Raw genomic sequence first — 13,329 nt, 5'->3', positions numbered from 1 at the left:
AAACCTGCCCCGTCTCATCTGCTGCCAAAACCTTCATCCATGACATTGTCATCTCATGATTCGATTATTCCAATTACCTCCTGACCAGTCCCCGATCCTCCACCCATATTGTTTCCTGCAATCTACCCGCCACCAGTCCTGCTCACCCATCACTCCCTGCTCACTAACCCAACACTCCCCTGCTCACTGACCCATCACTGCTCACTGACCCGTCACTCCCCTGCTCACTAACCCAACACTCCCCTGCTCATTGACCCATCACTGCTCACTAACCCAACACTCCCCTGCTCACTGACCCATCACTGCTCACTGACCCGTCACTCCCCTGCTCACTAACCCAACACTCCCCTGCTCATTGACCCATCACTGCTCACTAACCCAACACTCCCCTGCTCACTGACCCATCACTGCTCACTGACCCGTCACTCCCCTGCTCACTGACCCATCACTGCTCACTGACCCATCACTCCCCTGCTCACTGACCCATCACTGCTCACTGACCCATCACTCCCCTGCTCACTGACCCGTCACTCCCCTGCTCACTGACCCATCACTGCTCACTGACCCGTCACTCCCCTGCTCACTGACCCATCACTGCTCACTGACCCGTCACTCCCCTGCTCACTGACCCATCACTCCCCTGCTCACTGACCCGTCACTCCCCTGCTCACTGACCCATCACTGCTCACTGACCCGTCACTCCCCTGCTCACTGACCCATCACTGCTCACTGACCCGTCACTCCCCTGCTCACTGACCCATCACTCCCCTGCTCACTGACCCGTCACTCCCCTGCTCACTGACCCGTCACTCCCCTGCTCACTGACCCGTCACTCCCCTGCTCACTGACCCGTCACTCCCCTGCTCACTGACCCGTCACTCCCCTGCTCACTGACCCATCACTGCTCACTGACCCGTCACTCCCCTGCTCACTGACCCATCACTGCTCACTGACCCGTCACTCCCCTGCTCACTGACCCGTCACTCCCCTGCTCACTGACCCGTCACTCCCCTGCTCACTGACCCGTCACTCCCCTGCTCACTGACCCGTCACTCCCCTGCTCACTGACCCGTCACTCCCCTGCTCACTGACCCGTCACTCCCCTGCTCACTGACCCGTCACTCCCCTGCTCACTGACCCGTCACTCCCCTGCTCACTGACCCGTCACTCCCCTGCTCACTGACCCGTCACTCCCCTGCTCACTGACCCGTCACTCCCCTGCTCACTGACCCGTCACTCCCCTGCTCACTGACCCGTCACTCCCCTGCTCACTGACCCGTCACTCCCCTGCTCACTGACCCGTCACTCCCCTGCTCACTGACCCGTCACTCCCCTGCTCACTGACCCGTCACTCCCCTGCTCACTGACCCGTCACTCCCCTGCTCACTGACCCGTCACTCCCCTGCTCACTGACCCGTCACTCCCCTGCTCACTGACCCGTCACTCCCCTGCTCACTGACCCGTCACTCCCCTGCTCACTGACCCGTCACTCCCCTGCTCACTGACCCGTCACTCCCCTGCTCACTGACCCGTCACTCCCCTGCTCACTGACCCGTCACTCCCCTGCTCACTGACCCGTCACTCCCCTGCTCACTGACCCGTCACTCCCCTGCTCACTGACCCGTCACTCCCCTGCTCACTGACCCGTCACTCCCCTGCTCACTGACCCGTCACTCCCCTGCTCACTGACCCGTCACTCCCCTGCTCACTGACCCGTCACTCCTCTGATCACTGACCCTTCGCTCCTCTGCTCACTGACCCTTCCTATCTATCCTGACATTCCTACTCTGACTAGCTCGTGGCACTGGTAGCAATCCTGAGATTACTACCTTTGAGGTCCTACTTTTTAGTTTAACTCCTAACTCCATCAATTCAGCTTGTAGGACCGCATCCTGTTTTTTACCTATATCGTTGGTACCTACGTGCACCACGGCCGTTGGCAGTTCACCACCCCCCTCTCGAATGCCCTGCGCCGCTCAGAGACATCCTTGACCCTTGCACCAGGGAGGCAACGGACCATCCTGGAGCCTCGATTGCTTCCGTAGAACTGCCTGTCTATTCCCCTTACGATTGAGTCCCCTATCACTGTAGCCCTGCCATTCTTCTTCCTGCCCTCCTGCGCAGCAGAGCCAGCCACGGTGCCATGAACCTGGCGGCTGGTGCCTTCCCTGGTGAGCCATCTCCCTCAACATATCCAAAACGGTATCCCTGTTTTCCAGGGAGATGACCGCAGGGGACACGTGCACTGTCTTCCTACTCTTGCTCTGTCTTTTGGTCACCCATCTTCTATCTTGCTCAGTAATTTTCACCTGCGGTGTGACCAACTCGTTAAATGTGCTATCCACGAAGTCCTAAGCATCGCGGATGCTCCAAAGCGAGTCCATCCGCAGCTCCAGAGCCGTCAAGAAGTGTAACAGTAAGTGCAGCTGGACACACTTCCTGCAAATGAAGGAACCAGGGTCAGTCTCCATGTGCATGAATCAAAAAAAGGTTTTGCATGCAGGTACAGTGTTACAAGTAATTAGGAAAGAATGTAGAATGTTATAATTTATTGTGAGGGGAACTGAACAGAAAAGAAAGGAGGTTATACTTCAGTTGTACGGGGCAGTATCGTGTACAGTATTGGGCACCTTATTTTAGGAAGGATGTAAATGCGTTGTCAGCAGTTCAGCGAAGGTTTGCCAGACTGATACCTGGAATGGACGGGTTGTCTACTGAGGAGAGGTTGAACAGGCCGGGCTTGAATCTGCTGGAGTTTAGAAGTGTAAAAGGCAACTTGATTTAAATATACAAAATCCTGAGGGTTACTTTACAGGGTGGATGTGGAGAGGATGTTTCCTCTTGTGGGAGAATCTAGAGCTAGGAGTCACTGTTTAAAAGTAAGAAGTAGCTCATTTAAAACGAAGGTGAGGTGATATTTTTTTTCTCACACACGGTCACGGGCCTTTGGAACTCTCTTTCTGTGAAGGTTATGGGAGCAGAGACTTTGAACATTTATAAGGCAAAAGTAGATAGATTCTTGATAACTTGAGGGGGGTGATAGGCTGGGATGCAGGTTTGAAGTTACTATTAATTCACTTATCTTATTAAATGGTGGAGTAGGCTCAAGGGGCTAAACGACCCCCCTGCTCCTTGCTCGTAAGCTGGTATGAGATTTTGATTAGATCAAAGTTTACCTTTATTCGACTATTCTCTTTGTGGGACGTGAGCATCACTGGCTAGGCCAGCATTTGTTGCCCATCCCCAACTGCCCTCAAGGACGTGGTGGTGAGTCACCACCTTGAACCACCGAAGTCCATCTGGTGCAGGTGCACCCACGGTGCTGTTAGGAAGGGAATCCCAGGATTTTGATCCAGTGACAGTGAAGGAACTTGGAAATATATCGCCGCTCCTTCACTGTTGCTGAGGCAACATGCTGGAACTCCCCCCCCCTAACAGCAGAGTGGGTGTACCTACACCTCAAAGATTGCAGCGGTTCAAGATGGCAGCTCCCCACCATCTTCTGAAGGGCAACTAGGGATGGGAAATAAATGCTGGCCTAACCAGCGACGCCCACATCCTGTAAAAAATGAATTAAAAATAACCCCAGCAATACAGAGGCAGTGTTCCCATGCATCTGCTGCCCTTGTCCTTCTCTGTGGTAGAGATCACGGGTTTTAAAGGTGTTGTCAAAAGGCGGCTTGGTGAGTTGCTGCAGTGCATCTTGTATGCAGTGCACATTGCTACCACTGTGTGATGGTGAAGGGAGTGAATATTTTAAGTGAGATGTAACTACATTATTCAAAAAAGGAGGATGACAGAAAATGGGAATCTACAGGCCAGTTAGCACAATATCTGTCGGCGGGAAACTGTTAGAAGCTATTGTTAAAGAAATGGGCTGATGGGATGCCAATAAAGTGGGCTGCTGCCTCTTGGATGGTATCGAAATTTCGAGTGTGGTTTGAGCTGGACTCATCCAGGCAAGTGACGAGCATTCCATCAAGCTCCTGACTTGTGCCTGTAGTGAACAGGCTTTGTGGAGTCAGGAAGTGAGTCACCCACCTCGGAACTCCCAGTCTCTCACCTGCTCTTGTAGGCAAGTTATTAATATGGTGGGTCCAGTTCAGTTTCAATTAATCTAAAAGTGTAGGCTGCTGTGTAGCATTCCAGAATGGTGGGCACTTCTCACCTCAAATGAGTCCAATATATCCGACAGATTCAAAACATGCTGTACTATTTCAGCAGCAATGCTGATGTTCTCTGAAATTAGTTCATGTGGTTCTGAAGTCAGGATCTGAGCAGCAGTTGCAATCTTCACCAATTCTTGTTCTGTAATACCAGTATGTTTCATTATCTGGTGATGGACATAAACTGATATTAATCCATATATTTATTATAGATATATATATGAGCTCAATAATTGAATAAGTTAAACACAGAAAAAATAAAATAACAGATGTTAATGAGCATTGCATAGATTCATATCTCTTTATGAGATTCGTTTAGTTTTACTGGTGTCTAATTGAGTCTTTTTTGAAGGTAGGTTTGATTTCTTAGCTTGGCTCAGTGATAGTATCCTCATCTCCAAATTGAGAGTTCGGACTTCACTTTAGATAATCCAGGCTGATAAAAAGCATTGCACTGCAGTGTTGGGAGGGTGGCACGATGGCACAGTGGTTAGCACTGCTGCTTCACAGCACCAGGGACCCGGGTTCAATTCCGGCCTCAGGTCACTGTGTGGAGTTTGCACTTTCTCCCCGTGTCTGCAAGGGTTTCCTCCGGGTGCCCCTGTTTCCTCCCACAGTCCAAAAATGTGCAGGTTAGATGGATTGGCCATGCTAAATTGCCCCATAGTGTCCAATAGTTAGGTGGGGTCACTGGGTTATGGGGATAGGGTGGCGGCTTGAGCTTAAGTAGGTTGCTCTTTCCAAGGGCCAGTACAGACTCAATGGGCCAAATGGCCTCCTTCTACAATGAAGATTCTATGATCTATGAAAACTGGTGTTGCTAGACGCATTGGGCTTGATCTACCGGCCGGGTTATGCATTGTGACGCAGCCAGAAGAGGCTTCTTCTGGGATCAACCTGGCTCACCACGCCTCGAGGCTTTGGGATATCGGAGACCTTAGGCGAGCGCCGTTCAGTACAGTTCCCCACAATCAGGACCGGGCGGAACAGCACTTGGGAGGAGCGGGGTCTTGCAGGGGTTTGGAGACTCCCAGGTGGTTGACCTCTGATCAGGATGGAACAAGTAGTACCAGGGACCTTAGTACTGGCACCTTGGCAGTGCCAGGCCGTCACCCAGGTGGCAGTACCAAGGTGCCCGTCAGGCTGGCAGGGGCATGGCCAGGCTGGCATTGTGCCGGGGATTGGGCCCAGGGGTCAAGAGTTTGTGGCGCCATTAAAATCCCGATCTGCTCCTGCACTGAGGCGTTCTGACGAACGGAGCTCCTCAGTGCAGGAAACGGGAGACTAAGTGCGTCCTTTGTGGGTCTCTCTCTCTCTCCCCCCACCCAAAGTGTGGCCTTTTCCGTCACTGTGAGTCCCGGGAAACATCCGGCTAAACGCACTCAACAAGGGTAGATCGCACCCCTTGTCTTTCAGAAAGAACAAAGAACAGCACAGGAACAGGCCCTTCGGCCCTCCAAGCCTGCACCAATCACGTGTCCTATCTAGACCAACCACCTGTATCCTTCTATAGCCCGTCTGTTCATGTGCCTATCCAGATAAGTCTTAAAGGTCGCTAACGTATCTGCCTCAACCACCTCACTTGGCAATGCATTCCAGGCCACCACCACCCTCTGCAAAAAAAACTTCCCCGCACATCTCTGCTGAACCTTTCCCCCCTCACCTTGAACTTGTGCCCCCTTGTATTTGTCGTTTCTGCCCTGGGAAAAAGCCTCCAACTGTTCACCCTATCTATACCCCTAATAATTTTATAAACTTCTATCAGATCGCCCATCAGCCTCCGTCTCTCTAGGGAGAACAATTCCAGTTTATTCAATCTGGAAAGGACTGCTTCTGTCTGTTCAGTTCACTGTAATTATTCCCAAGGCACTATGCAATTATGTGCAGAATTAAATGCTGTTTCTGCCTATTCATAGCAGTGATACCTACATTTGAAACTAACGTGTTGGATTCTGCTATACTAAGGGGCTAGCACCGGCACCACGTGGAACACAATCAATTCCAATACGAAACGGTGCAGGATTCGCCATCAACACTCAGGAGGCTGACAAGCTCCAGCCGCATATACACACTTCACTCCCTACACACACTCATCCCAGACAAGAAGGTGGCACTGGAGCACTTCCATACGGCTGACGGTTCGGCTGGGGCCAGAGGGTACCTAGGGGGTGGCTTGGACTTGGACGGACGCACGCACCCACGCACCTACCTTTTTCTGAACTGGATTGGTAATTAAAAGTATCTTGATGATCAAATCAGCAACTCTGTGTACTTAGCAATAAGTTGAACTATCCTCTAGTTAAGTAAGGATAATGCCCTTTCAATTTTGTGTGTTAATTAACTGTCACTGTTTCTTTGTTCAAGGGATGTGTGCGGCTGGCTAGGACAACATTTATTGCCCACCCCTAATTGCCCTGGGGAAAGTATTAGTGAGCCACCTTCTTGAAGGCTGTACTCCCATCATTTCTTTGTACTTGTCATTTTTCTCTCCTTTTACGATTCCGTTAGTCCCTTGCTCAGCTGGCTAATGACTGGAGACTCAGACAAGATAATACCTTGTCTCTGAGGTTCTTTAAATTTTCATTGCAGTCTGTTAATGACTCATTTTGTAGACTGATGGTTCCATTCTTCTCAACGCACAGGCGTGATGCTTTTGGAATGTTTGCTGTTGAAATACAAGTGGAATTTGAACAAGTTCAGAATTCAACACCAACTTGCAATTTTTATAACTGAGGTACAGTCCGTCAGGGGAACAAAACATGAGCATCGAAGACAAAGTGAAAAAGTGCATCTTTGCCTTGTTTTGGAATGTCTGAAGTAGTTTTGACATTAGATCGTGTGTGCATGTTTGTTTTCATATTGCAAGCCATTCAGCACTACCATAATGTAATTTTCACTAAAATTCTGACAAATATTTTGAGATTTAAATTCTATTTGGTCCTGGAGTTAATATATACAAGTGTCACAGTCACTAGTCACTGCAAGTCAAATAGGGTCAACTACTTGGGTAACGAAGTATTCTCATGAAAAACAGAGGTGTATTTCTGCATTTGACAAGTGACAGGGTGAGAATCTAATATTCTGATGTAATGCAGTTCAAATTACGGGGTTTTTCTTTATAAGTGATAAAGAAACTTATATCTAAAGTTTTTGCTGATTTAAGATATTGGCCAAAGTTGTGTGTTAATACCACAAGCAAGAGATCAACATACCATTTAAAGTGTATGGCTCACATTCCTCTTTAGAATAGCCATATTGTCCCACTAAAATTTCGCTGAATGTAAACAGTCCCCAAGAAGAATTGTACACACTTCTTCCACAGAAATTGGCTGCAAGGAAATCAAATGAAATTTTCTTAAGTTAGTAGAGAGGCAAAATGAGTCACGGACTTATATATTTTTTTAGTTGCCATGTCTTCAAATTACATTTGTTCTTGTACAATCGCTAACTGCTCCAATGGCTAGTTCAATATTATAATATAATAAACTATGAGTAATTGACTACAATTTACCACCTTCGGCAACTTGTCGCATAGAAAAGATCAGATATACAGACCAATTTCGCAATGAACTCCTTTCCATTCATCTGGACAAACACAGATTTCATTCTCACAGGTCCCATTGTTTTGGCAGTAACAATACTGTGGGTTGGCAGATGGTGGTTTTATGCAAGAATCTAAAAAATAACAAAATGCAGCATTTAAAAGCAAAAATGATTTTAAGACTTTAGCTATTGAATTTAATAGCTAAATGTTTAAAACCTTTTGGGATGCACGGTAGCAGTGGTTAGAACTGTTGCTTCACAGCGCCAGGGTCCCAGGTCCGATTCCCAGCTTGGGTTTCCTCTGACAAGTTCGCTGTGCGGAGTCTGCACATTCTCTCAGTGTCTGCGTGGGTTTCCTCTGACAAGTTCCAAAAGACGTGCTTGTTAGGTGAAATGGATATTCTGAATTCTCCCTCTGTGTACCCGAACAGGCGCCGGAGTGTGGCGGCTAGGGGCTTTTCACAGTAACTTCACTGCAGTGTTAATGTAAGCCTACTTGTGAAAATGATAACTATTATTAATTCTGGGACAGTTGTTAGCACTGCTGCCTCACAGCGCTGAGGACCCGGATTCGATCCCAGCCCCGGATCACTGTCAGTGTGGAGTTTGCACATTCTCCGTGTGTTTGCGTAGATCTCACCCCCATAACTCAAAAGGATGCACAGTGTAGGTCAATTGGCCACACTAAATTGCCCCTTAATTGAAAAAAAATAATTGGGTACTCTAAATTTTTTTTTTTTTTTTTTTTAAAAGCCTTAATTCCGGTGTAAATTGACCTGGTATTTGAAAGTAATACCTTTGATATTCCTTGCATTTAGGGCCACATATTTCACTGCTATACAATAAAAATAAACGAAGCTCCCAAAATAGACATTAAAATTCTGAGAAATAGCCTTCAGGAAGCTGAGAAAGGATGAAAAGCAAAATATTCAAAATCTATAATAGTGATCCTGGCCCAGGTCCTCTGTTCAAGGTCAGAACCCCTATTTGTGACTCCAGTCAAAAACCTTAACTTCCTCTGGTTTTTCAGGCCAATCGTCCAATGGAAGATCCTGCAGAACTCAGTGCAGGAAACCTCAGGAGGATCAGAGAGAACATGTGCCGGAGCCGCACCACCCTTTTACAGCACTAGCTGCTGTATTCTGGTGAGTAAAATGTCCCAAAGCTCCTTCATTGATCTCCTCGTGGGACTCGTGGAGCAGGAACTCCACAGGGGGCAGAGACCTACTACCCAGGGCTCATAAGGCTAAAAGCAGACCCAGACCAGGGCCTGGTGAGACAGGTCCTCACAGCTAGGATTGCACTGGGAGCGAGATGTTGCATTACGCAGACCACAATAAAGAAATCTAGATTATGTTTACGGTCAGCCTTCTCTGCTTCATTAAAGAGAGTGTCACTGTGAGTGATTGGTGGTGGTCAATTTTGGCGTTACCCAGGTGTGAAACGAGGTTTTAATCTGTCTAATATTCCCTGGGTAACTATCCAGGTAAGTAAATTGGAACTCTCCAACTCTAACTGAGTGTTCAAGACTTTTTCCAAAGGGTTCCGGGCAGCAGGAAAATTGTCCATTAGAATTTCAAGCCTCCCGGGCAATTCCCACAGAGTCATTGCTCTGAGATTTTTGAGGGGTCCCATAGTGCACCTTCTGAGTTATGTCCGGTCTCCTACTATCCAGAGACTGGAAGATCTGGGCCGTTGTCATAAAAGCTCCTTGTGTTAAGTGGTACGCAGCCAGTACCATAAATCCAAATGGGGCATCACCCACGGCTTCACACAAATTAGGAACTGCGCCAAAGTGGGGGGTGTGGGAGAGGAGCCGGTACTTAAGGCAATCAAACCACCTTATGAGCTGCGCTGGTAGATTGTAGCTGATACGCTACTGCATACGGAGGAGATGCCATGTGCTGTGCAAATAGTGAGTCTTGCGTTGAAATGGAAGGGAGTCCTTTGTGCTTGAATGCATTAGAGTGTTCAAATAGCTGGCAGCAAAGAGTTTTATTAAAATGAATGAACCCATATTTGCATTGCTACTAAGCTCTCTAGCCCAGGGTTTTTCAAACCCGGGGTCGTGACCCATGGGAGGGCTGCAGGGCAATCAGTCACAGCATTCCCGATCGCGGGAGAAGCATCCACGATCGGCTTTTAAGAATGCTGGCCATGACCGTCTTTTAAATACAAACCATGGAGTCTTCCCACCTGAAGCGGTGGCAGAGAGCAAGTCACGAGCGCGACATATACATTAATGCCACACACCCTGTACGTCCGTGATTTGTACGCAAAATCATGAAGGAGATATTCCTCCATTTTTAGCTGCAGGCACAAGAGAGGACTGTGTGAAGAACTGAAGATGGGTCATTTTGTATTGAGGAAGAGAGGGCCAGAGTCACAAACAGGCCAGGATCTCACAACTGAATCTGCTTAAGAGAGCTTTTCAGGAGAGTCCAGAGAGGGACAAAGCAGCGCTGGTGTGAGCTGTATGTAGAGCTCGAGGGCTTCTGATGAACACCCAAAGAAAAAAAACAGTTGGGTACAAAACAGTCTAGAAATAATTTGAGGTGTGTCTTTCTTAATTGTGCCAAAGAGAATCTGGATGCAAAGCCCATGTGTGTTATATGCAGGGAGGTACAGGTAAACCAAAGTTTAAAACCGTCAAAACCTCAAAGGCATGGTTTGAGGACAAACCTCTTGATTATAAAACAAAGGATGCAGCAAGAACTTAAATCGTCAGCTGAAGTCCTTCGCAGAAATGTAACATTGAACGACAAAGCAAGTGAGATTGTGAGGACCAAGCAGGCTCACCTGTTGCATTAAAAGGCAAGAAATAATGGTGGGTCACGAAGGTCAGCCGGTGTGGGTTGCCAAAGTTGTGAAGGTCAACCGGCATTGGTCATGAAAGTCAGCTGGCATGGGTCCAGATGGTTAACTAGTTGGCAAAAGTGGGTCCTGGGAAAAAAAGTTTAAAAAACACCGCTCGAGCCCCATTTTATTGCTTTTAGGATGAAGTATGTAATTTGCATGAGGTGATTTCTACCTTCTTTGTAATCATAACAACTTGCATTGTACAGCACATTGAGCATGGTCAAATGGCCAAGAAGCTTCACAAGAATGTTATTGAACACAATTTGATACCCAGCCACGTTAAAAGATATTAGGACAGGTGGCCAAAAGCCTGGTCAAAGGGCAAGTTTTAAGAAATGTCCTGAGGGGATAGAAAGAGTTGGAGAGGTTTAGGGAAGAATCTCAAGCGTGGAGAGGAAAGCAGAGTCGCCAATGGTTGGGTGATGAAAAGCAATAAATCACAAGAGACCAGAAGGGGGAGAATGCAGATACAGGGTGTTGTTGGAGGGCTGGAAAGGTTTTGGAGATTGCCAAACATCAAAGTGAACCTTTTGTAGCATGTGGAAATTGAAGTTAGCAGATAAGAAAAAAAACAGTAATAAAAATATGCATAGCCCATGAGACGAGACGCAAATTCAACATGACGAGCTACTTCCAGAAATAGATACCAAAAATATTAAGTGCATTTGTCGAGTTTATCAGTTAAATCCTTCACCTGAAATATATTATTTTAATGTCATGTCTCTGGTTTAAAAACTGAGACAAAGTAACTGCCGAATATTCAGTTTCCCTGTCATTATCGGAGTTTATCTTGCGCATGCATTAATGGAACTATCCTCGTCTTAATTTTCCTTTTCTTATCGACTTGTCTGTAGGATTCCTTATTATTCTCATACTTTCATCATTTCGTTTTAGTAATTTTAAAATTGTGTGAGTAGCTAACGTAAAGTTTAAAGGTATAATGGGACACTTGGGTTCAACGTCGAAAACAAACCTTTGGAGTTTCATTTATGCCATTAAATCACTCAAGTGTGTTAACTTATCATTTGTAACATTCAGTAAGAAGGCAATACTTGTCCATTCTCTCTTGCCTCGGAGCAGAAGGCCAATGAATATTCAGGCAGCTCACAGAAGACATATTTACATTTGATACGTTGATAAGTACTCTCGAAAAATACTTTGGCCAAAGAAAAGTGTAGTGATTGAACGATATACTTTCCGCCAGGGATCCCACCCAAGTAAAATACCTTCAGACATGATGCACAACACCACATCCAGCTCGAGAAAAAAAAGTTCCACTCATGCTCAAAGTGGAACCACTTTGCATAGGTGTGCGGGTCTTGAAAAAGGTGTAATTGGTTCAGTATATGGAGGTGTCCCCTCGTAAGAATGAGGCACAGTGTGTGTATACCAACATGATGGGCAGCACGGTAGCATGGTGGTTAGCACAATTGCTTCACAGCTCCAGGGTCCCAGGTTTGATTCCCGGCTTGGTTCATTGTCTGTGCGGAGTCTGCACGTTCTCCCCGTGTGTGCGTGGGTTTCCTCCGGGTGCTCCGGTTTCCTCCCACAGTCCAAAGATGTGCAGGTTAGGTGGATTGGTCATGCTAGAATTGCCCTTAGTGTCCAAAATTGCCCTTGGTGTTGGGTCGGGTTACTGGGTTATGGGGGTAGGGTGGAGGTGTGGGCTTGGGTAGGGCGCTCTTTCAAAGAGCCGGTGCAGACTCGATGGGCCGAATGGCCTCCTTCTGCACTGTAAATTCTATGAATCTATGAACCAACATGGATGGTAAAGCTCCTGGTCATTTTAAAGAATGCTCACTTGAGATTGTGTGCAATGACTAGGTTTAATATCCATGCCGACTTTTTGGATTCACTCATATACAACCTCGTCAAGTTGTTTCAGCTCCTGTGATACTTCAGCATAGATCGCAAATGGCAACCATTTCAAATTTTGTGTGTCACTCCTCGTCGATATTGGCACACAAGTGTCTATACTGTTGATAAACTCTACCATTGGTATTTTCTGCAACTTACTTTCACTCCAACAGACGCTTACAGTGACTCAATTATCCTGGCATTGGGAATGATCACAGTTGTGTGTGTGACAAAAACGTCAGCACAGACACGTTCACATTCTATACAGCTAAAGATTAAAAGCCTTATGGGGGTAAAGCTTTTTGATAAGCTTGGCTTCAAATTTGATGACCTCAGTGGAGGACAAATTAATATGATGGATAACAAGATCTACACCCTACAGTATCCGGCCTTATTTATTGGATTTGGGGAGTTCATGGGGTACTGTCATGTGCCTTGCATTGACACATCAATTCTGCCAGTTTCACAACATTTGAGATGGTTTCTCAATATTACCAACTTCTATCATAAATTTGTCCCTAAGCACAGAGAAATGGCAAAGCCTTTTTAAAAGCTAGTGCGCAAAGATGCACAATGAAATGGACAATTGCACACTAAGCAGGTTAAAGGTAAAGATAGTGACTCCATCAGTAAGCATGCATTTCAACCCACTTGAAGAAACATATGTCACAACTGGTGGGTCAGGGAATGATAAGGGCTGTTGTCTCAGTGCACTGAAGGAAGCAAACTATCAGAATGGCAAACACTAGCCTGCATCTACGCTTGTGAACATTGCCACATTCATCTCTCAAGTTTCCGCACTGATCACGGTGGTAGTCACCACTGTTATATACATCACATACGAGATGTAATACGGTAAGGCTCCTGTACGACAGGTACGGGGGTAGATCCCTGCCTGCTGGCT

General features: G+C 46.9%; 1 protein-coding gene across 9 annotated transcripts in view; it reads right to left on the bottom strand.

Moving 5' to 3' along the window:
- Nucleotides 1–13,329, bottom strand: part of adgrg7.1 (adhesion G protein-coupled receptor G7, tandem duplicate 1) — a 69,277-nt gene that overhangs the window by 46,824 nt on the left and 9,124 nt on the right. For 8 of the 9 annotated variants that reach the window (XR_011948643.1, XR_011948640.1, XR_011948644.1 and 5 more), the window contains exons 2-5: nucleotides 7,722–7,841; nucleotides 7,379–7,495; nucleotides 6,722–6,831; nucleotides 4,169–4,333 (exon numbers count right to left, since the gene is read on the bottom strand). Coding sequence is in view for 3 of the 9 variants with exons in the window: in XM_072513545.1 (XP_072369646.1) it covers nucleotides 4,169–4,333; nucleotides 6,722–6,831; nucleotides 7,379–7,495; nucleotides 7,722–7,841 (512 nt within the window). In the remaining 6 variants the exon portion in view is untranslated. The remainder of the gene's footprint in view (nucleotides 1–4,168; nucleotides 4,334–6,721; nucleotides 6,832–7,378; nucleotides 7,496–7,721; nucleotides 7,842–13,329) is intronic. The other variant, XM_072513546.1, reaches the window with a different exon arrangement.

This window comes from Scyliorhinus torazame, chromosome 8 (genome assembly GCF_047496885.1).
Source record: "Scyliorhinus torazame isolate Kashiwa2021f chromosome 8, sScyTor2.1, whole genome shotgun sequence".
Taxonomy (NCBI): domain Eukaryota; kingdom Metazoa; phylum Chordata; class Chondrichthyes; order Carcharhiniformes; family Scyliorhinidae; genus Scyliorhinus; species Scyliorhinus torazame.
Note: the sequence above shows the minus strand (reverse complement) of the source record. Positions and strands in the feature narration are given on the sequence as shown.